This window comes from Schistocerca piceifrons, chromosome 3, assembly GCF_021461385.2.
Source record: "Schistocerca piceifrons isolate TAMUIC-IGC-003096 chromosome 3, iqSchPice1.1, whole genome shotgun sequence".
Taxonomy (NCBI): domain Eukaryota; kingdom Metazoa; phylum Arthropoda; class Insecta; order Orthoptera; family Acrididae; genus Schistocerca; species Schistocerca piceifrons.
In genome coordinates, this window is record NC_060140.1 from 584,068,936 (window position 1) to 584,092,963 (window position 24,028).

General features: G+C 41.8%; 1 protein-coding gene across 1 annotated transcript in view; it reads left to right on the forward strand.

Annotated features, from left to right (window-relative positions):
• Positions 1-24,028, forward strand: part of LOC124788859 (putative fatty acyl-CoA reductase CG5065) — a 178,687-nt gene that overhangs the window by 5,780 nt on the left and 148,879 nt on the right. Inside the window, exon 2 of the mRNA XM_047256142.1 lies at positions 12,472-12,720. Within this exon, the coding sequence (XP_047112098.1) occupies positions 12,472-12,720 (249 nt within the window). The remainder of the gene's footprint in view (positions 1-12,471; positions 12,721-24,028) is intronic.

Sequence of the window (24,028 nt, forward strand, 5' to 3'; positions counted from 1 at the left end):
TAGTAAACGAGTTTTGCTATTTGGGGAGCAAAATAACTGATGATGCTCGAAGTAGAGAGGATATAAAATGTAGACTGGCAATGGCACGGAAAGCATTTCTGAAGATGAGAAATTTGTTAACATCGAGTATAGATTTAAGTGTCAGGAAGTCGTCTCTGAAAGTATTTGTATGGATTGTAGCCATGTATGGAAGTGAAACATGGACGATAAATAGTTTGGACAAGAAGAGAATACAAGCTTTCGAAATGTGGTGCTACAGAAGAATGCTGAAGATTAGATGGGTAGATCAGATAACTAATGAAGAGGTATTGAATAGAATTGGGGAGAAGAGGATTTTGTGGCACAACTTGATAAGAAGAAGGGACCGGTTGGTAGGATATGTTGTGAGGCATCAAGGGATCACAAATTTAGCATTGGAGGGCAGCGTGGAGGGTAAAAATCATAGAGGGAGACCAAGAGATGAATACACTAAGCAGAATCAGAAGGATGTAGGTCGCAGTAAGTACTGGGAGATGAATAAGCTTGCACAGGATAGAATAGTATGGAGAGCTGCATCAAACCAGTCTCAGGACTGAAGACAACAACTAAAACAACATTCCAAAGGGTGTTTTCCATCAAGGTAGCGCTCGTCCACATACCACCGTCGTAACCAAAGATGCCGTACAGAGTGTCGACATATTGTCTTGTCCTGCTTGAGCACCAATCTATCCCCAGTCGAGCACGTATGGGACATCATCGGACAGCTTCAGCATCATCCACAACCGCATTAACCGTCCCTTTGCTGACCGACCAAGTGCAACAGGCACGAAACTCCATGCCACAAATCGAAATCCAGCACCTATCCGACACAATGCATGTTTGCATTCTTGCATTCAACATTCCGGCGGTTACCCTAGTTATTGTTGTTGTTGTGGTCTTCAGTCCAGAGACTGGTTTGCTGCAGCTCTCCATGCTACTCTATCCTGTGCAAGCTTCTTCATCTCCCAGTACCTACTGCAACTTACATCCTTCTGAATCTGCTTAGTGTATTCATCTCTTGGTCTCCCTCTACGATTTTTACCCTCTGTGCTGTCCTCCAATATTAAATTGGTGATCCCTTGATGCCTCAGAATACGTCCTACCAACCGATCCCTTCTTCTAGTCAAGTTGTGCCACAAATTTCTCTTCTCCCCAATTCTATTCAATACCTCCTCATTAGTTATGTGATCTACCCATCTAACCTTCAGCATTATTCTGTAGCACCACATTTCGAAAGCTTGTATTCTCTTCTTGTCTAAACTGTTTACAGTCCAAGTTTCACTTCCATACATGGCTACACTCCATACAAATACTTTCAGAAACGACTTCCTGACACTTAAATCTATACTCGATGTTAACAAATTTCTCTTCTTCAGAAATGCTTTCCGTGCCATTGCCAGTCTACATTTTATATCCTCTCTACTTCGACCATCATCAGTTATTTTGCTCCCTAAATGGCAAAACTCGTTTACTACCTTAAGCGTCTCATTTCCTAATCTAATTCCCTCTGCATCACCTGATTTAATCCGACTACATTCCATTATCCTCGTTTTGCTTTTGTTCATGTTCATCTTATATACGCCTTTCAAGACACTGTCCATTCCGTTCAGCTGCTCTTCCAGGTCCTGCGCCGTCTCCGACAGAATAACAATGTCATCGGCGAATCTCAAAGTTTTTATTTCTTCTCCATGGATTTTAATTCCTACTCCGAATTTTTCTTTTGTTTCCTTTACTGCTTGCTCAATACACAGATTGAATAACTTCGGGGATAGGCTATAACCCTGCCTCACTCCCTTCCCAACCACTGCTTCCCTTTCGTGTTCCTCGACTCTTATAACTGCCATCTGTTTTCTGTACAAATTGTAAATAGCCCTTAGCTCCCTGTATTTTACCCCTGCCACCTTCAAAATTTGAAAGAGAGTATTCCAGTCAACATTGTCAAAAGCTTTCTCAAAGTCTACAAATGCTAGAAACGTAGGTTTGCCTTTCCTTAATCTAAGATAACTCGTAGGGTCAGTATTGCCTGACGTGTTCCAACAATGCTACGGAATCCGAACTGATCTTCCCCGAGGTCGACTTCTACGAGTTATTAATGTACCATTATTCCACATTTGCAATGGCTTTTCTCGCGCTTACATTAACCTGTGATCTTGCAACGATAATCACTTAAGTATGTTACCTAGATAAATATATTCCAGAAATTTCATTACTCTACATCAATTATTTTTTGGTGCTGCAATTTTTTTTTCTGTCAGTGTACTTGCCAGCAAAATGACCTTGGTGAAATGTCAAGACAGCAGCCAGCGTGGTTCCACTGTCACAGTAGTCTTGAGTGGCAGCCAGTTATGACACCAATGTTGCTGTGTCAGAGTATCAAGATACCACTTCCTGATGCCAGTTTTACCCGTGGAGCTGGGCTCGTGTTGTTAACAGTGCGGAATGCGAGTGAGTGGTCCGGTTCATGCCCAGAGGCATCAGTAACACAGTGGTATCTACAGCAACATTTATTAGTTGTACAAAATGTATAGTTATAAGTGGCTTCAGAATTGCGGTCGGCAGCTTAGCGTAATCGCGTGTGCCACGAAGAAGTGCTGATGCCTTGTCAGCAAATTGTGAAATGACTCCCGTAGGTCAGTGCCATGGTTGTGAGCTGTACTGGGGCAAGGGAGAGGCCGCCTGCCCAGACGTTCGGCAATGACCCAGAGGGGCTTCCACCGCAGCACTCTCTAAGGAAGCCCATCGCAGCTGAGGTGAAGAATGCCGACTGTAGTCGAGGATGCCAGTTGTCGTGTAGACTAGGCCCTGACCATCTACCGTGGATCGAACAAGATGGCAGCACGTGCTCACGAGTCAGCCAGGAGACTATTTGGACGCGCCACGCCTGGTCAGCCTGCTAGTGTAGCAGGGCCAGCTGCACCCGAGTTGGGTTGGGTTGATTTCGGGGGAAGAGACCAAACTGCGAGGTCATCGGTCTCATCAGATTAGGGAAGGATGGGGAAGGAAGTCTGCCGTGCCCTTTCAAAGGAACCATCGCGGCGTTTGCCTTAAATGATTTAGGGAAATCACGGAAAACCTAAATCAGGATGGCCGGACGCGGGATTGAACCGTCGTCCTGCCGAATGCGAGTCCAGTGTGCTAAGTACTGCGCCACCTCGCTGGGGGCACCCGTGTCTTCTCATCCGTGGGACCCATCAGGCAGCAACAGCAGACCACGGCTGTGGTATACATCAACAATAACCAGCAAGTAGATACCAGGCTGGCCATCATTGATCAGCTTGTCGTGGTTTCACTGACACTCAATAGATAGTTACTCTCTCTGTTATAGCGACACGGGCTGCAGGACAGAATATGTTCTTGTAAAGTGCAAAAGAATCGATATTCAAGGGGGCTGAGCCATGCCTATGACAAAAAATTGTATTTGTGTCATTTTATCGTACACTACGAATTGACAAAAACGCTTTCATAGATAAACTCAATCTGCTAATACTATTAGTGTCAAGATCCAGACATCATAAACTTTCCATAGCCGGCGACATTAACATAGACATGAGAGAAAAAAAGAATGTATCTCAATAAATACGATAAAGTCACTTAATCTCTACCGCATCAGTGAACAACCTTCTTCTGTTTACAGGCGGATTTTCGTTGTTTCCGGATTACTTATTTCATCGCTATAATGTCAAACGCAAGATGCTGCGATTGAACTTACCATTGTAGCTGTTGCGGTGGGAAAAACTTTAGTGCAAAGCTTGAACGTTTGTATGTTACATCATACATTACTAATGAAGACTCCCCATGTTTGTCAGTTAAGAGCCTGGTCTCCAGAGAAGAATGGCAACTTCGTACTAGCATTCCAATACACTACAAATCTTTGCCGCATTAAGTCGCTGCGAGAAGAGGGCGATAAATTTCAAGTGAACGCCCGAAATACAAGCAGCTCTCAATAAATGAACAAATAACATATAGTGTATAATTTAACAGGAAATGAAAAGTAGATTAGCTCGAATGAATTTTGCAACAAAGAATGATGTATGAAATACACTGAAGTGACACAAGTCTTCGAATACCTTCTGATATCGTGTCGGATCTCCTTTTGCTCAGCGCGATGTAATGCGGTAACTCGATGTGACGTGGACTCAATAAGTCGTTAGAAGTCCCCTGTAGAAATATTGGGCCATGCTGCCTCCATAGCCATCCATAATTGCAACGTATTGCTGATGCAGGATTGTATGCACGAACTGACCTCTCGATTATGCCCCATAAATGTTGGATGGGATTCATGTCGGGCGATCTCTGTGATGATCATACACATTTTCTCACGTAAAAGACATCCTTTGTTCCTGCAGCCAAACTTTCTAAAATGATTTACACCACACAAACTCTCATCAGTAATAGTTCATGTAGTGTTTCGCAAGTGTGGTATTTCCCACAAGAACTCATCTCTCTTTCTTGCTACTCGGTTATTTACCACCCGCTCAGTTTTTTTTTTTTAACTTTTTGTCTCTGAAGCCCAGTTTCCGAATTGCATCCAGAAGGGTCGTTTCACTCATATCAGGGAAGCCTTCAGTCTTCAGCTTTTCCAATACGTCTGCTATGTTAGAAATTGCCTTTCCACATAGAAGTCCTACGACTCAGTATTTAAATTCGTCGATTGCAAACTTCTGTCGCCTGCCGCAACTCTTTTTTCGGTGATACAGGATATGAAATTTCTCTATATTCTCTCGATATTCGCTTCACTGAACTTTCACTGATACCGAAACATTCACAAGTTCTCACTACTGACTATACGGAACTGCTGGCACCCCGTTCTTTTTTGGACTCAAAGTAAGCAAGCGCACTGATCACTATAGACTTTTCTCAACTCCGTAAATTATGCATGGTTTTACGCGAGTGCAAGGCAAGTAATGATATCAGGAGGACTGCCTCATGATAGTTTTCTAACTGACGGGAAGCCCCATGAAAACATTACGACAATTGTACGGAAATACTTTTCAGAAGTCCAGCAACATAATACACGCGAGCACGAGGCGCTTAAAGATGCGAAAGCAAATTAAGCACTTGATATTAGAGCTTTATGTAGATTTATGCGCATAAAAACATAAGAACTGTTATTTATCTATTTAATAGTAAGGCTAGGTCGTACTGTCCGTGAGACCTTCAGGAAATCTGGGAAGAGACCAGAAGATAAACACTTGTTAATTACTGTGACTAGGGGCTGAGCAAGCTCTGGTATTATTTTCTTCAGTATTGTGCACGGCATACCATAGATATCTGGACTCTCTGAATGCTTGTAGGACTTTACTGTTTTTACTAGGTCCTCAGGCTGTATTTCCCCCAGTTTTTAAATGTGCAGCTTACACTTTTCATATTGGCCATGGGATCTAAGCTGAAACTGGAACTTCATTTACCGTACTTTCCACTACACTAATAAGGTACTGGTTAAAGGCACCAGGACTACCGGAATTTAAGAAGAAAGTAGGATTCTTCCTGTGCTCATTTACCAGACTGCATAATGCTTTACATGGATTATGAGCCTCTTTAATGAACCTGTCATTGTGTTCCTTTTTTGCATCCTCCACTGCCTTTCTCTAGATCGTTATGGCTCTTAAACAGTTACAGTGAAGCAGTTCTTTAGTTGGAAGATCTACGCCTATTTTCATGTGGTCTCTGAATGTTTTGGTGATGCATTGCAATTTCTTTAGCTCAGGTGTATACCATATCTTCCCTTTAATGGTTGTTTCCCTTCCTTGTGACTTGCTTGCAGGGTTCTTCTTGAGAATTTCTGAGAAAATTTAATGAAATGTTGTTCTTAAGGTTCGGAACAGACATTCAAATGAGTCACTGAACCCCATTTCTGCAAGGTTCTGTTGCCAGTTTACACTAGACAGTGCTGCTTTAAGGTCGTTAAATCTTTCTTCTTTGATAACTCTTCTATTGAATGTGTATCTTGAGTGCCATGTGATTGGTTGCAATTTACTTTTGCTCTCCATACTAAGCTCCATTACTAATCCACTGTGGTCTGCAATCACTGGTTCACTACACTGATATTATTTTTCCAAGTACTGAGGTTGGTGACAACTGTGTCTAGACAGGCCACACCTCTTGTTCGGAGCTGGTTTGCTACAAACAACCCATAGATGTTCACTAAGTTCATGAAAACCCTCTCTTTAGTACTTCCACTTACTATGTGTATGTTGAAGTCACCACACAATGCGAGTTTAGACTTAAGGCGTGTAAGGTAAGATAAACAGTTATCCATAAGTGCAGTGAAGTTTTCGAAGTTACCATCCGGTGAATGATATACAGAGATAACAGTGAGATCAGTGTTTGGTAACACTAATGCAGCTAGTTTAAGATCCACGTATGTACAAAAGTTTTTTAAATCAATTTCCTCTACACTAAGATTTTTGTTTGCGTACAGGGACACACTACCGTGAGTTGCAGTAGGTCTATACTATGCATTTACCATATCTAAATACTCAAAAGATTTGTAATAGTTACCCTCTGCTTCAGTCAAACAGTGCTCTCACATAAACATAAAACATGTGGTTTCACTTCTTCTACAAAGAACGATAAAAGGTCCACCTTGGTTCTTAAGCACTGTAGATTTACACTAGCTATAACTAATGGCATATTACTGTTATCAACATATTATATAGTATTTTTGGTTTTTCATGTACATTCTGAGTCATTTCGTGCATTTTGTTGGTTTGTTGTTCTGCTGTAGCGGATGAGAATTGCTTATCTCTAAAACTATCAGTTCTTTTCCGGTAATGAACCTCACGCCAGTCTGTATTTGTATGGGGTGAAGGCATCACTTCTAAAAGCTTACAGAGTCATGAGGAGCATTTTGGTCATTATTGATTACGTCACGTCAATTATGATCGTAGACTCCAAGTTAATGATTATTTTTCGCGGTGTCAAACGTATATTTATGGCTGTACCAAACTACTGTCAGGTTATCAGACTTCGTGGTTTTTCCTAGGGTAGCAGATGTAACTCGTAAAAATTAGTCATTTTTGAAACCTTTGTTACTGTCTATTTCGTAGGCGTTAGCTGACATTCAAGTTATCTCTGTTTCGTACGTTTTGTGTGCTTTTTGATGGTGTTTTGTTCAAAATGTGCAGTGAAATATAGAAATATCTAGAGAAAATTATTTATAAAGTCTGCCAATGAGAACGAAAGATTTGATGACAATTCAGATTACACGTTTATCGAATTATTTTCACAGATTGTGTTGCTATGAAGGATTTTCCTGCAGGTAAATCAGGAAATCAATCCGAGCAAATAAATGATGCTACTGAGTACAATGTTGGGCTGTGTATCTATCCATGTGTCAATGTGTATCAGACTGTACTCCACTATGACAGCTAAATTTTTCTTTGTTCTTGTGTTTTGTGTGTTTCTTTGGCTCTGAGCACTATGGGACTTAACATCCTTGGTCATCAGTCCCCTAGAACTTAGAACTACTTAAACCTAACTAACCTAAGGACAGCACACAACACCCAGTCATCACGAGGCAGAGAAAATCCCTGACCCCGCCGGGAATCGAACCCGGGAACCCGGGCGTGGGAAGCGAGAACGCTACCGCACGACCACGAGCTGCGGACTGTGTTTCTTTAGATTTCAATGGGCCGTACAAGAAATTTAAAGAGAGAGACCACTTGTTTACTTACTAGGGAATGTATCTGAATGCCACAACTCCTTTTCATTTTTTCTGCGATGATTACCATTAAATTGAAACGTCGTCTGTGGATTCAGATTTAACGCTAGAAATGCCAGAATGTGTACATTTAAAACAGAAATTACAATAAACCTAAAAAGTTTTGAAATTACAACTAGATGTTTCTACACGCGAGTTATAACTTCCAGAAAAGCACATATTTTAGCCAGTGCATAGCACTAGCACCATGACTATTAAACTATGCAAAGGAAGTTTTCTCCTAATTACCGCCTGACTTATATTACTTCTTAAAGTTAACACTTGCAAAATATGCTCGGAAAAACATGCTTTCTCTCAAATATTTCCGGGTAAGTCGCACCCTTTTCAACTAAAATATAATATTCCTACCTCGTTCCGGTAAAGTACAGGGTGTCCCATTAAAACCGGTACGCCTCACCCCCGAGATTCAAGTAACAATGAACTAAGTAAACAAAAATAGTAACGTCAAAATATGTTGTTGCCTGTTTATAATAGATGATGGTAGTGATGACCATGGGCATCGAGGCGTCGCTGTCTTCGTGTGATTACTTTACCAGCAACACGCTGTAATCCTGCAAGGGCGGTGTTAATTTCTCTAGTAATGCTGTGCGGACTATCAGCATATACGTTGCTTTTTAGTGCGCCCCATGCGTAAAAATCTCACGATGCTAAGTCCGGGGACCTTGGAGACCATAGGCCTGTACTGGCACGTCTGACTTCAGGGAATACATTAGCGATGCGGACCATTCTTTGGTTGGATGTGTGAACAGTTGTCCATTTGTTGGAATACTGCATACAGCTTCTCTGCATCTGTTAACTGTGCTCCGAAAGAGTCAAAGATCTCTAGATATCTAGCACTGTTCGAGGTGTAATTGAAAAATAAGAGCCCAATAATGCGCATGTCGGACGACGCACGTCAAACACGTATCTTCTCTGAGTGGAGAGGTTCTACATGCAGAATATGTGTGTTGTCCTGCAACCAGTATCTGCAGTTCTAAGAGTTTACATAATATGACAAATGAAACCAGACCTCGTCTGACATGAAGTAAAGCCAAGGGTCCAAGTAACCGTTAGCAACTGAGTCTCTGTACGTCCATGTTTTTAGAGGTGGTTGCGGGACTCGGCTGTTCGATACAGGATGTCAAAGCAAACATCTTTCAACTGTCTGGCTTCCAAACTTATTTGATTTCGCTAACAGTTTCAGCGTTTTACTACGCCATCTTCAGGCCCCAGACCGACTTGTAGGAAGATTCTACCTCGGTTGTGATCAAAACAGGGGCCAGAAGTACTGGTATTAGTAGATTTTTGCCATAGCAATCACTTCAGAATCGGAAGATTATGGTTGAAGTGATCGCGATAGCAAAAATCTACTACACTACTGGCCATTAAAATTGCTACACCAAGAAGAAATGTAGATGATAAACGGGTATTCATTGGACAAATATATTATACTAGCACTGGCATGTGATTACATTTTCACACAATTTGGATGTATAGATCCTGAGATATCAGTACCCAGAACAACCACCTCTTGCCGTAGTAACGGCCTTGATATGATTGGGCATTGAGTCAAACAGAGCTTGGATGGCGTGTACAGGTACAGCTGCCCATGCAGCTTCTACACGATACCACAGTTCATCAAGAGGAGGGACTGGCGCATTTTGTGACGAGCCAGTTGACCATAAGTTTTCAATTGGTGAGAGATCTGGAGAATGTGCTGGCAAGGGCAGCAGTCGAACATTTTCTGTATCCAGAAAGGCCCGTACAGGACCTGCAACATGCCGTCGTGCATTATCGTGCTGAAATGTAGGGTTTCGCACGTATCGAATGAAGGGTAGAGCCACGGGTCGTAACACATCTGAAATGTAACATACACTGTTCAAAGTGCCGTCAATGCGAACAAGAGGTGACCGAGACGTGTAACCAATGGCACCCCATACAATCACGCCGGATGATACGCCAGTATGCCGATGACGAATACACGCTTCCAATGTGCGTTCATCGCGATGTCGCCAAACACGGATGCGACCAACATGATACTGTAAACAGAACCTGGACTCATCCGAAAAAATGACGTTTTGCCATTCGTGCACCCAGGTTCGTCGTTGAGTACACCATCGCAGGCGCTCCTGTCTGTGATGCAGCGTCAAGGGTAACGGCAGCCACGGTCTCCGAGCTGATAGTCCATGCTGCTGCAAACGTCTTCGAACAGTTCGTGCAGATGGTTGTTGTCTTGCAAACGTCCCCATCTGTTGACTGAGGGATCGAGACGTGGCTGCACGATCCGTTACAGCCATGCGAATAAGATGCCTGTTATCTCGACTGCTACCGATACGAGGCCCTTGGGATGGAGCACGGCGTTCCGTATTACCGTTCTGAACCCACCGATTCCATATTCTGCTAACAGTCATTGGATCTCGACCAACGCGAGCAGCAATGTCGCGATACGATAAACCGCAATCGCGATAGGCTACAATCCGACCTTTACCAAAGTCGGAAACGTGATGGTACGTATTTCTCCTCCTTACACGAGGCATCACAACAACGTTTCACCAGGCAACGCCGGTCAACTGCTGTTTGTGTATGAGAAATCGGTTGGAAACTTTCCTCATGTCAGCACGTTGTAGGTGTCGCCACCGGCACCAACCTTGTGTGAATGCTCTGAAAAGCTAATCATTTGCATATCACAGCATCTTCTTCCTGTCGGTTAAATTTCACGTCTGTAGCACACCATCTTCGTTGTGCAACAATTTTAATGGCCAGTAGTGTAAGTTTGGAAACTAGTCGGCTGTTAGCAATTGATGATAACAGTCGGTTACAATAATGAAGTCTTTTTTCCTCATCCTCAAATTTCAAGTCTTGCACCACACTCACACTATTGGCTTTTAATTTCGTATGTTTTAATACACGATGTACGAGATACCTACTTACCGACTTGTGCGGACTTCTCGAACTGTCCACTCGAATTGTGTGTATAGTTTCAGGAGTCCTCCATGTCGGTCGTGTATTCCTCTACACGTTCTGAAGGGATCCTACGGCTTTCCATTTCTTGACAGATCTTTAACAGCGGTGATTGTGGGGAGCTTCCCACCAGAATACTTCGCTTGAAACATTTCTTTACATTCCTTGATGAAACCTATCTTTATGTAACGCTCCACAATATCAATTCGCTGTTCTAATGCAAACTGCCCCACTGCTGTAGAACTCAACAATACGAGCTCCTCTAACAACTGATGCACGCACACACAGTGGCACTCAGCTTTCCGATAAAATGCAGTGTAGCCAACTTTCGAGACAGTGTTGCCACTTCACAGGCAGTTCCACTAGAGACGATTAACCGGTTTTATGAGGGACACCCTGTACGACACATCGATGTTCGTCGTGCGAAGGAACCAATATGTGTCCGCCCCACAGACAGGGATAAAGCGTAATGAAATTGATATAGTGTTAATAAGTCACAGCTGCAAAATACTAACGCGAATTCCATGCAGACGAATTGAAAAACTGGTAGAAGCCGACCTCGGGGAAGATCAGTTTGGATTCCGAAGAAATGTTGGAACATGTGAGGCAATACTGACCTTATGACTTATCTTAGAAGAAAGATTAAGGAAAGGCAAACCTAAATTTCTAGCTTTTGTAGACTTAGAGAAAGCTTTTGACAATGTTGACTGGAATACTCTCTTTCAAATCCTGAAGGTTGCAGGGGTCAAATACAGGGAGCGAAAGGCTATTTACAATTTGTACAGAAACCAGATGGCAGTTATAAGAGTCGAGGGGCATGAAATGGAAGCAGTGGCTGGGAAGGGAGTGAGACGGGGTTGTAGCCTCTCCCCGAAGTTATTCAATCTGTATATTGAGCAAGCAGTAGAGGAAATAAAAGAAAAATTCGGAGTAGGTATTAAAATCCATGGAGAAGAAATAAAAACTTTGAGGTTCGCCGATGAGATTGTAATTCTGTCAGAGACAGGAAAGGACCTGGAAGAGCAGTTGAACGGAATGGACAGTGTCTTGAAAGGAGGATACAAGATGAAGATCAACAAAAGCAAAACGAGGATAATGGAATGTAGTCGAATTAAGTCGGGTGATGACGAGGGAATTAGATTAGGAAATGAGACACTTAAAGTAGTAAACGAGTTTTGCTATTTGGGGAGCAAAATAACTGATGACGGTCGAAGTAGAGAGGATATGAAATGTAGACTGGCAATGGCAAGGAAAGCGTTTCTGAAGAAGAAAAATTTGTTAACATCGAGTATAGATTTAAGTGTCAGGAAGTCGTTTCTGAAAGTATTTGTATGGAGTGTAGCCATGTATGGAAGTGAAACATGGACGATAAATAGTTTGGACAAGAAGAGAATAGAAGCTTTCGTGTGGTGCTGCAGAAGAATGCTGAACATTAGATGGGTAGATCACATAACTAACGAGGAGGTATTGAATAGAATTGGGGAGTAGAGGAGTTTGTGGCACAACTTGACAAGAAGAAGGGACCTGTTGGTAGGACATGTTCTGAGGCGTTAAGGGATCACAAATTTAGGATTGGAGGGCAGTGGGAGGGTAAAAATCGTAGAGGGAGACCAAGAGTTGAATACACTAAGCAGATTCAGAATGATGTTGGCTGCAGTAGGTACTGGGAGACGAAGAAGCTTGCACAGGATAGAGTAGCATGGAGAACTGCATGAAACCAGTCTCAGGACTGAAGACAACAACTACAACAACAACATAGTGTTCCTACCTGGCCTGTACCGTGCGGACAGCTGTTCGACAGGCTGCGGCGGACGGACCCGTCGGCGCTGGAGCGGCTGCACGCGGTCGAAGGAGACGTGCTGCGCGCGGACCTGGGGCTGCGGCCCGCGGACCGCGCCCGCCTGCTGGCCGAGGTGTCGGTCGTCTTCCACTGCGCCGCCTCGCTGCGGCTCGAGGCGGGGCTGCGGGCCGCCGTCGAGCACAACACGGCGGGCACGCTGCGGCTGCTGCACCTCTGCCGCCGCATGCGCCACCTCCAGGTACTCTCGCGAGGGCTTACTGCCTAACCCGCTAACTGTCCCATTTTCTTTTTTCCGTCTACATTATTTCTGTGTTGCCTGAATGACACAGAGACTGAGAAAAACAACGTGAGGTAAAAACCTGAAATAACCTTGAAATAAACGATATATTTTAGTCGAACCCCAAATGGGGATCATGGCACATGCCACTGTTTTTAAATTTTCTTGTATTTTTTTGTGCAAACAATGCATTCCATAGGAATCCCCATTCTACAAGGGGAACCGGGGGTGGGGGGGCGTCAAAAACTCAGCCTAACAAATAAAGAATGACAGAAATTTTATATTTCCAATTCATTTTTCAATATAATACCCGTGTACACTAATACACTTGTAGGCACACTCGGATAACTTCTGCAAACCACTCAGATAAAAGGTCTTCGATTTCGAGTCCAACCATTCACGGCATCCATCACTGCATCATCATTGTCAAATAATCGTCCTTTGAGGGATTTTTTTTAGCTTTGGGAAAAAAAGAGAGTCTAACGGAGCCAAATCTGTAGAAAATGGTGGATGACGTAACAGTTCGAACCCGCAGTCACGCAGAGTGTCCAGTGTAGCGAGGGCTTTGTGCGCCGGTGAGTTGTCTTGATGCAAAAGAAATTCGCGGGTCTATTTTCCGCGCCGTATTTTATTTACACTCCTGGCCATTAAAATTGCTACACCACGAAGATGACGTGCTACAGACGCGAAATTTAACCGACAGGAAGAAAATGGTTACCTTTTGAGAGCATTCACACGAGGTTGGCGCCGATGGCGATACCTACAACGTGCTGACATGAGGAAAGTTTCCAACCGATTTCTCATACACAAACAGCAGTTGACCGGCGTTGCCTGGTGAAACGTTGTTGTGATGCCTCGTGTAAGGAGGAGAAATGCGTACCATCACGTTTCCGACTTTGGTAAAGGTCGGATTGTAGCCTGACAATCGTCAGTTGCCTGTGTGTGGGAAAAACAAAATACTGCAACAGCAACAGGAACAAGACAGCGTTGTAATCGCTGAGGGAAATCGGACGGGACGTATAGAGGTTGGACACGAAATTGGTCGATCGGTTGGTGCGTTTGTAGGGTTCGCTTATATTCAACAATGGAGTTCTTCCTGCTACTTCGCTACGTATTGTATGATCTCAAATTTCAGAGAGCTAGTGATGATGCAAAGAAGACTTTTATTATGCAGAGTGGGGTAAGAAGCGCTTATTCGAATTTCGAAATAGCTCTGAGGATATTAATGTCAGTCCAGGGACTGCCGCATCTCCTGAACGCAGTTTTAGCAAATTAAATATATTAAAAACAAGGCACATACGTGGGGGGCCAAGTGTGGGTGAAAGCACACTCGCAGCTTAAGCAGTTCTACCACAAGCACAGGATCACCTTGATGCGCTTCTGTTTGCAACATAAAATTTCGTAATGTTCTCAGCTTTGGCTGCTGTTGTTTTCATATCATGCACTTTTCGTTTTGTTTTATATGTTAGAATTTCAAGACGCAGTATGTCTAAGCTGGGAGGCTTCAGATACTAAAATTATGATGCCGCCTCTCTGCAAAGGTTATACTGATTTGTAACATGTCTGTACATTAGGGAATCTATGTAGTATGGAAAGCGCAGTTACAACTATTTCGTTAATTACTTCGAAAATAATTATAAACTAACATTATTCTTATGTCGCTTGTGACTTACTGCTTTCTCACCGCTTGGAGCGCTAGTGTCGCTCCAGCTGTCGAACGATAACAACTTTCACACCATAATATCGAACGATAACAACTTTCACACCATAATGTGTGACTATTTATTAGGCTGTGGATTTACTCTGTGTGCAAAAGTGTTGTCTTCCCGTAAATAAAGATTTACTCGTGTGCAATACAGTGCATAGGCTCGATGCTCCTTGCAATGAAAACTCAGGAAAACTTGCTTTATCCGACGAAAATTTCAGAATTTTCTTTCAAATCCGAACAGCTATCTGTTTTTATGTATTGGATATCTGTGTGCACATGTCTTCCTAAGAAAGAGCATTCATAGTTAAAATGATCATGTCTCGCTTACTTTTTGCGAAATCCATGCACTGTTAGGACAGTTGGCAGTGTTATCACATTTCTGAGGTTACTTTGCATCGCTGTTTGCAAGTTAGATTACATTAGTTTAGATTAGATTAATACTAGTTCCATGGATCATGAATACGATATTTCGTAATGATGTGGAATGAGTCAAATTTTCCAATACATGACATAATTAAGTTAATTTAGCAACATACTTAAGTTAATATAACAACTTTTTTGTGTTTTTTATATTTTTTATTTTTTACTTTTTTTAATAATTTTTTGTTTTTTTTTCTTTTTTTCTTAATTTATATCTAAAAATTCCTCTATGGAGTAGAAGGAGTTGTCATTCAGAAATTCTTTTAATTTCTTCTTAAATACTTGTTGGTTATCTGTCAGACTTTTGATACTATTTGGTAAGTGACCAAAGACTTTAGTGGCAGTATAATTCACCCCTTTCTGTGCCAAAGTTAGATTTAATCTTGAATAGTGAAGATCATCCTTTCTCCTAGTATTGTAGTTATGCACACTGCTATTACTTTTGAATTGGGTTTGGTTGTTAATAACAAATTTCATAAGAGAGTATATATACTGAGAAGCTACTGTGAATATCCCTAGATCCTTAAATAAATGTCTGCAGGATGATCTTGGGTGGACTCCAGCTATTATTCTGATTACACGCTTTTGTGCAATAAATACTTTATTCCTCAGTGATGAATTACCCCAAAATATGATGCCATATGAAAGCAATGAGTGAAAATAGGCGTAGTAAGCTAATTTACTAAGATGTTTATCACCAAAATTTGCAATGACCCTTATTGCATAAGTAGCTGAACTCAAACGTTTCAGCAGATCATAAATGTGTTTCTTCCAATTTAATCTCTCATCAATGGACACACCTAAAAATTTGGAATATTCTACCCCAGCTATATGCTTCTGATTAAGTTCTATATTTATTAATGGCGTCATACCATTCACTGTATGGAACTGTATGTACTGTGTCTTATCAAAATTCAGTGAGAGTCCGTTTACAAGGAACCACCTAGTAATTTTCTGAAAGACAGTATTGACAATTTCATCAGTTAATTCTTGTTTGTCAGGTGTGATTGCTATACTTGTATCATCAGCAAAGAGAACTAACTTTGCCTCTTCATGAATATACACTCCTGGAAATTGAAATAAGAACACCGTGAATTCATTGCCCCAGGAAGGGGAAACTTTATTGACACATTCCTGGGGTCAGATACATCACATGATCACACTGACAGAACCACAGGCACATAGACACAGGCAACAGAGCATGCACAATGTCGGCACTAGTACAGTGTATATCCACCGTTCACAGCAATGCAGGCTGCTATTCTCCCATGGAGACGATCGTAGAGATGCTGGATGTAGTCCTGTGGAACGGCTTGCCATGCCATTTCCACCTGGCGCCTCAGTTGGACCAGCGTTCGTGCTGGATGTGCAGACCGCGTGAGACGACGCTTCATCCAGTCCCAAACATGCTCAATGGGGGACAGATCCGGAGATCTTGCTGGCCAGGGTAGTTGACTTACACCTTCTAGAGCACGTTGGGTGGCACGGGATATATGCGGACGTGCATTGTCCTGTTGGAACAGCAAGTTCCCTTGCCGGTCTAGGAATGGTAGAACGATGGGTTCGATGACGGTTTGGATGTACCCTGCACTATTCAGTGTCCCCTCGACGATCACCAGTGGTGTATGGCCAGTGTAGGAGATCGCTCCCCACACCATGATGCCGGGTGTTGGCCCTGTGTGCCTCGGTCGTATGCAGTCCTGATTGTGGTGCTCACCTGCACGGCGCCAAACACGCATACGACCATCATTGGCACCAAGGCAGAAGGGACTCTCATCGCTGAAGACGACACGTCTCCATTCGTCCCTCCATTCATGCCTGTCGCGACACCACTGGAGGCGGGCTGCACGATGTTGGGGCTTGAGCGGAAGACGGCCTAACGGTGTGCGGGACCGTAGCCCAGCTTCATGGAGACGGTTGCGAATGGTCCTCGCCGATACCCCAGGAGCAACAGTGTCCCTAATTTGCTGGGAAGTGGCGGTGCGGTCCCCTACGGCACTGCGTAGGATCCTACGGTCTTGGTGTGCATCCGTGCGTCGCTGCGGTCCGGTCCCAGGTCGACGGGCACGTGCACCTTCCGTCGACCACTGGCAACAACATCGATGTACTGTGGAGACCTCACGCCCCACGTGTTGAGCAATTCGGCGGTACGTCCACCCGGCCTCCCGCATGCCCACTATACGCCCTCGCTCAAAGTCCGTCAACTGCACATACGGTTCACGTCCACGCTGTTGCGGCATGCTACCTGTGTTAAAGACTGCGATGGAGCTCCGTATGCCATGGCAAACTGGCTGACACTGACGGCGGCGGTGCACAAATGCTGCGCAGCTAGCGCCATTCGACGGCCAACACCGCGGTTCCTGGTGTGTCCGCTGTGCCGTGCGTGATCATTGCTTGTACAGCCCTCTCGCAGTGTCCGGAGCAAGTATGGTGGGTCTGCCACACCGGTGTCAATGTGTTCTTTTTTCCATTTCCAGGAGTGTAGAATGGCAAGTCATTAATATATATTAAGAACAGCAAAGGACCCAAGACTGACCCTTGTGGAACCCCATTCTTGATAGTTCCCCATTTTGAGTAATGTGCTGATCTTTGCATATTATGAGAACTGCTTATTTCAACTTTCTGCACTCTTCCAGTTAGGTATGAATTAAGCCATTTGTGCACTGTCCCACTCATGCCACAATACTTGAGCTTGTCTAGCAGAATTTCATGATTTACACAATCAAAAGCTTTTGAGAGATCACAAAAAATCCCAATGGGTGGTGTTCGGTTATTCAGACCATTCAAAATTTGATTGGTGAACGCATATATGGAATTTTCTGTTGAAAAACCTTTCTGGAAACCAAACTGACATTTTGTTAGTACTTCATTTTTACGGATATGTGAAGCTACTCGTGAATACATTACTTTCTCAAAAATTTTGGATAAAGCTGTTAGAAGGGAGATTGGACGGTAATTGTTGACATCAGATCTATCCCCCCTTTTTTTGCAAAGGTATAACAATAGCATATTTCAGTCTATCAGGGAAAATGCCCTGTTCCAGAGAGCTATTACACAGGTGGCTGAGAATCTTACTTATCTGTTGAGAACAAGCTTTTAGTATTTTGCTGGAAATGCCATCAATTCCATGTGAGTTTTTGCTTTTAAGCAAGTTTATTATTTTCCTAATTTCAGAGGGAGAAGTGGGTGAGATTTCAATTGTATCAAATTGCATAGGTATGGCCTCTTCCATTAACAGCCTAGCATCTTCTAATGAACACCTGGATCCTACTATATCCACAACATTTAGAAAATGATTATTAAAAATATTTTCAACTTCTGACTTTTTGTTCGTAAAGTTTTCATTCCATTTGATGGTAATACTGTCTTCCTGTGCTCTTGGTTGACCTGTTTACCTTTTAATAATATTTCAAATTGTTTTAATTTTATTATCAGAGTTGCTGATTTCAGACATGATACACATACTTCTGGATTTTTTTTTTTAATAACTTTTCTTAATATAACACAGTAGTTTTTATAATGTTTGATAGTTTCTGGGTCACTACTCTTTCTTGCTGTCAGATACATTTCCCTTTTCCAGTTACAAGATATTTTTATACCCGTAGTAAGCCATGGTTTGTTACAAGGTTTCTTACGAGTATATTTAACTATTTTCTTGGGGAAGCAGTTTTCAAATGCATTTACAAAAATGTCATGAGATAAATTATATTTTAAATTGGCATCAGGTTCACGGTACACCTCATCCCAGCCTAACTGCTGTAGGCTTTCCCTGAAATTTGCAATTGTTAAATCGTTGACTGAACGTGCTACTTTGGAGGACTGTTTAGTATTGCTGAATGGAGCTATGTCATATATTGTAACTAGCTGTGCACCATGATCAGAAAGACCATTCTCAACAGGCTGAGCATTTATCTGGTTAAACTTATCTTGGTCTATAAAGAAGTTATCTATCAGTGAGCTGCTATCCTTTACCACCCGAGTAGGAAAATCAATAACGGGTGTCAAATTGAAAGAACCGAGTAATACTACAAGGTCATTTTTCCTATTACCCTCTTTCAGAGAATCTACATTGAAGTCCCCACAAATAATAATTTGCTTCCCCCTGTCTGACAGATAGCACAACAAGGAGCTCAAATTTTTCAGAAATAGATGAAAATTTCCTGATGGGGACCTATATACAGTTACAATTATAAATGTGCCTTTATTTAATTTAAGCTCACAGGCACATGCTTCTATATGTTTCTCTACACAAAACATTTTTGTCTCTATACTTTTTGCACAATGATCACTTTTGACATATATGGCAACTCCTCCTTTCTCCATATTTTCTCTCATTACATGTGCAGAGAGCTTATATCCACTTACATTTACCTTATCCATATCAGTAACAATGTGATGGTCAGACAGGCATAGTATATCTATTTCATCCTCAGCTTCTAAATCTTCTAAACAAACCAGAAGCTCATCTATTTTATTCTTTAAACTCCCAATATTTTAATGAAATATACTTACATTATTTTTAATTTTACTTTTATGAGAACCTTTCCTTATTCTAACATTTGCAGTACTCTCCTGTCTGAGTTTCTCATTGTGCTTAGGCCTAGTTCTTATACCAGTGGTCACATGGTGTTCAGAGAGGCAGATTATGTCAACTGGGTTGGGTGACTTTAATTCATCAATGCAATTACCTAGGACTGAGATACAACTTGGTGGAGATAAAATTTCTCGTGATTGGTGAAAATTTATAATTGACAGCTGTGACTGGTGGTCCAATGTGCTAGAATTGTGCTGTTTAATTTCTTTCCTAAACTGAAGATTTGTTTCAGTCCTGACCTCTCGTAGAACTTGACATCTTTCTGTCTTACCTATCCTAAAAAAGGTGCTGTTCCAACACCTGTAACCACTGGTATTTTACCATTCATGGCAGTGCCTCCCCCCTTAAATTTCATGCTATTACCCCAGCCAGTTTCCCCTTCCCTTTCCTGTTGAGATGTAGGCCGTGCCTGGTATAGTCCCACCTACTGAGAGAATCAACAGGAACCACACCAATATGAGCCCCCGCACCCGACCCAAGCAGCCGTTCCAACTCCAAATTAACTCTCCCAACAGAAGAGTTCAAATGAGGCCGGTCATGGCGTCTCAGGACAGATACAAATTCAACATTGGTGTGTCTCGATGCCGACGCAATCTTTACCAGGTCACACTCTGTACTGTACCCAGGATCTCTGTCAATGCTGTTCCCTGGCCCTCCCACAATAACCACGGTGTCTTCCCTGGTAAATCCTTTACAGAGTGAACCTAAATCCTCTGTCACCTGACTTTCTTCCTTTTCGATGACTTTCCTACATTCTTTTTCAATTTCCTATTGAAAGTTTGTTGTGTCCTGTCTACACCTACCTCTGCTTGTGGCTCATCAGTTTCTAACTGAAGCAACAGGTCAAACTTATTTTTGACATTCACCACCAAACTGTCAGACTTAGTTCTAGGCCTGTTCCTTCTGTTACCTGTTGCCACTTCCCACCTCTCTTTGCCCTTCTCCCTCCTTAACCTGTCCAGATCTTCCCTAGCCTGATCTAGCTCAGCCTGAAGGGCAGCAATTTTCCCCTCCTGTTCCACTATCTTCCTATCTCTGCTGCAAATCCTACATAACCACTGATGAACCTGATCCACTTTCCCGACACCCACACCACTGCAGTCCCCCCAGTGAAAAAAACTACAGCATCCATCACACCAAACCCCGGAACTAACAATTCTACAGCAAGTCAGGCACTTCTCACTCATGGCAAAAATAATACTTTAGCTAGAATAAATCAATTAAATTACCGAAAATCAAAAAAAGACGTTACAAGAATTAAGCCTATTCACAAATGTATATAAGCAAGTTTCTGATTTAAAATTCCGTTTTTTTTCGGAGATCTGTATTAAAACAATGAAGGTATACGCTATTTATTATATATTTCACTCGATGGAATGAAAAAAAGGACAATTAAACGAGATACTTTAAGTTTGATTCTCCAAAAACGTTATGAGAATTAGGCCTATAAACAAATGTATAAACAAGTTTCTGATATAGAGTTACGCTGTTTTTCTGAAATCGGTATTAAAACAATGAAGTTATACGCTATTTACGGTAGTTTACATATCTGTTACCGAGAAAGTAGTTAAATTACCGTGAAACAAGAAACAAACACGTTTACAAAATTTAAGCCTAAGCGCGACTTCGCGAAGTTACGATATTTTTCGTGTTTTCTGAAAAAATACGCAAAGAAAAGTCCAACCTTTAACGGCAAGACTAAATGATACACTAATGCACGTATTTAATTTCTGGAAATAGTTTCTGGCGTCACTTACTCGGCGGCCATCTTGCAGGTTTTAACCGTGCCATGTTAATTTGTCAAGTTTTCATAAAAAGCGAAACTAATGATCAAGATATTTGATTTACGATGGCTTTAAAGAACTTTTGTATATATCAGTTAGCACAGAAGTTGAAAGAAAGAAAAAATGACTAAATTTCCCTCTTGGTGGTACATGCAAGTTAATGAAACCACACACAAATAGTCATAAGTAAATAAAACTTGTATCTTCTGGATTGCAGTCAATCATCATTTTACCTTTGAACGTGGTACTTCATTTGGGCACCTTCCAGTCGTCTTCAAGCGAGCAAAGACAAATTTGGAAATTTGTGGTAAGTTCTATGGGACCAAACTGCTAAGGTCATCGGTCCCTAGACTTACACACTACTTAATTTAACTTAAACTAAAGTAAGATAAGGACAACACACGTACCCCATGCCCAAGAGAGGACTCAAACCCCCCGACGGGGGGAGCCGCATGAACCATGGCAAGACGCTCTAGACCACACAGCTTCAGCAAAGACAGATATAGTTTTTTTTCTACCTGCTCTCAGCTGGCAGAGGTCATGTTGCCACCATTCAGCCTTTCATCAAAATATAAAAATTAATTTGTTGGGTTAAAAAAAACAAACATTATCATCTTTAGGAGATAGTAATGTGTATCAGTTTAATGCTAAAACTATGATGGTGCTGTGGGTTCCTGGCAGAATTTCCTTTGTGTGGATGCAGGTGGGACAAGAAAGGAAGCAATTTGAGAAAGTATAAAGCATGAGTATTTTGAAGGTTCAAACATGAGGTGTAGGTAGTAGGAAGCAGGTAGCACTGCAATTATGAAAGGATATGTTGGGAGAGAGCCTTCATTTGTAAAAGTAAGGTTTAGCATAGGTTATAGTTGATGAGTAATACAAATCTCATGAATGACATCATGGTCTTGGAGAGGAAGGTGATCGAGATTACCCTGGTAAAGGACATAAAGTGGGTACAGATGTAAGGAAGTTGAGCTGTGATGATTGGGGTGTTGGAGCAGTGCAGTGTTTCAAGGATTGTGTTGCAGTTCGATTTTTGTGGGAGGTGTAAGACTTGCGACAGTATTCTAGGTTTTTGAGGAGGTATAAGAACTTTATCATCTGCTACATGATCCATGGGGTAGGGGTGTGGGGGTAAATGTATATGGAAACTATGTGCCAGAGAGTAGTTGGAAAACTATTAAATTCAGATAATCAGAGGAAAGTGAAACTAGTCATTTACAGAACTAAAAACAAGGATTTAGAGGAAGTAGTTGTAAAATGTAGGAGTAGCAGAAGTACATGCAACATTTGAGTATGTGAGGATGGGGATAGATGAAATCATTCCAGGTCTTTATGACTGATAGGGGATTTAGTGCCCACGCTCAGCCAGTTAGTAGTTTTAATCTCTTGTGGATTTTCCATAGGATGGATGGTATGAAGTGTTAGTTCAAAGGGCTATAGTTTATGAATTGGAAGGATATCTATTATGAAATAGAGGTCTCAAGGATGGTAAACTGACTTGGTTTTCCCATAATTATTATCTGGGTGTTTGCAGGATTTTTGGAAAGGCACCACTAATTACATATGTAGATGGCGTTATTGAGGCAGTATTGGAGGGATTGCCAGGACAAATGGTAACGGGGATTGACAGCAAGGGAAGCATTGTCACCATGGGTTGAAGAAGGAATTTATGAGGCAATTGTTTAGTAATGTCAGCTATGTGTGGGAAAGAAAGAAGAGGTGGTAAGAGAGATCCTTCAGACATATCTGCAGTTGGGTGGAAAATAGAGGAGTGGGTGGTGTTTATTATTACACAGCTGACGTGTTAGTTAGAAATTATGCAGTTAGATACAACTGATGTAAGTGCAAACAGGTGGAGGATGTAGTTTTCTCATGACATTTACTAGTTCACACACCCTGCAGGTTACGCACCAAGAGTACAATATTGAGTCTAAACCTCCATGCCCATTGACATGGCTGGCACCAACAGTGGCAGTACAGAACTCATGTGTCCAATGGGTTTCTGCTCACTGTGGTCTTTGCCATATTTTGTCATCTGTGCTGTGTGAAAATAATGAAAATGATGGGGTTTCAAGCACCATTTTAATCAAATGTACCATAAAAGTAAATGATTTGCTAATAAATGGATGTGAGAGTGGAAATTAAGATGCAATAGAGCATCAGTTATCTGAAATAACTGGGCTTGGATATTTGAAAAACCAGTTTATTTGGATAAACGAACTATGTAGTTTTATGTACCAATAAAAACTACATATATTTATGATAACACAAAACGTTTTTATTATTACAAAGGCAAGTACAGTAGGAATGCATGTAGTACAGTCTTGTAAAAAAAAGAGTGTAATACATATGTATTCTGCATGTACAATAGATATATACAGAATTAATGCTTAAAAAATTCTTAATTGTAGTCCATCTGAGAAAGTCTGCCTGCTTATAAGCAGCTAAGTAATGCTTTTTTTGCAGGACAGATATCTGATACTGGCCATTTTTATCTTTTGCTTCCAACTGTGACCAGGCAGTAAATGCTTCAGAAGCAGCTGCTATATTTTCATCTTCATTTTCTGAACCACTAGTTGAGGAGATACTGGCAGCATCAGCTTTATCAGTGACGAAGTTTACAGTTTTGCTGTCTTGCTTAATGTGGTGCCTTGGATCTACACCATTGACATTCATCCATTCTTGAATATCTTCTTCATCACATTCATAGCAACTGAGTACTTTTAACATACTGAGGCTTTAGAAATATCATTCTGTTCA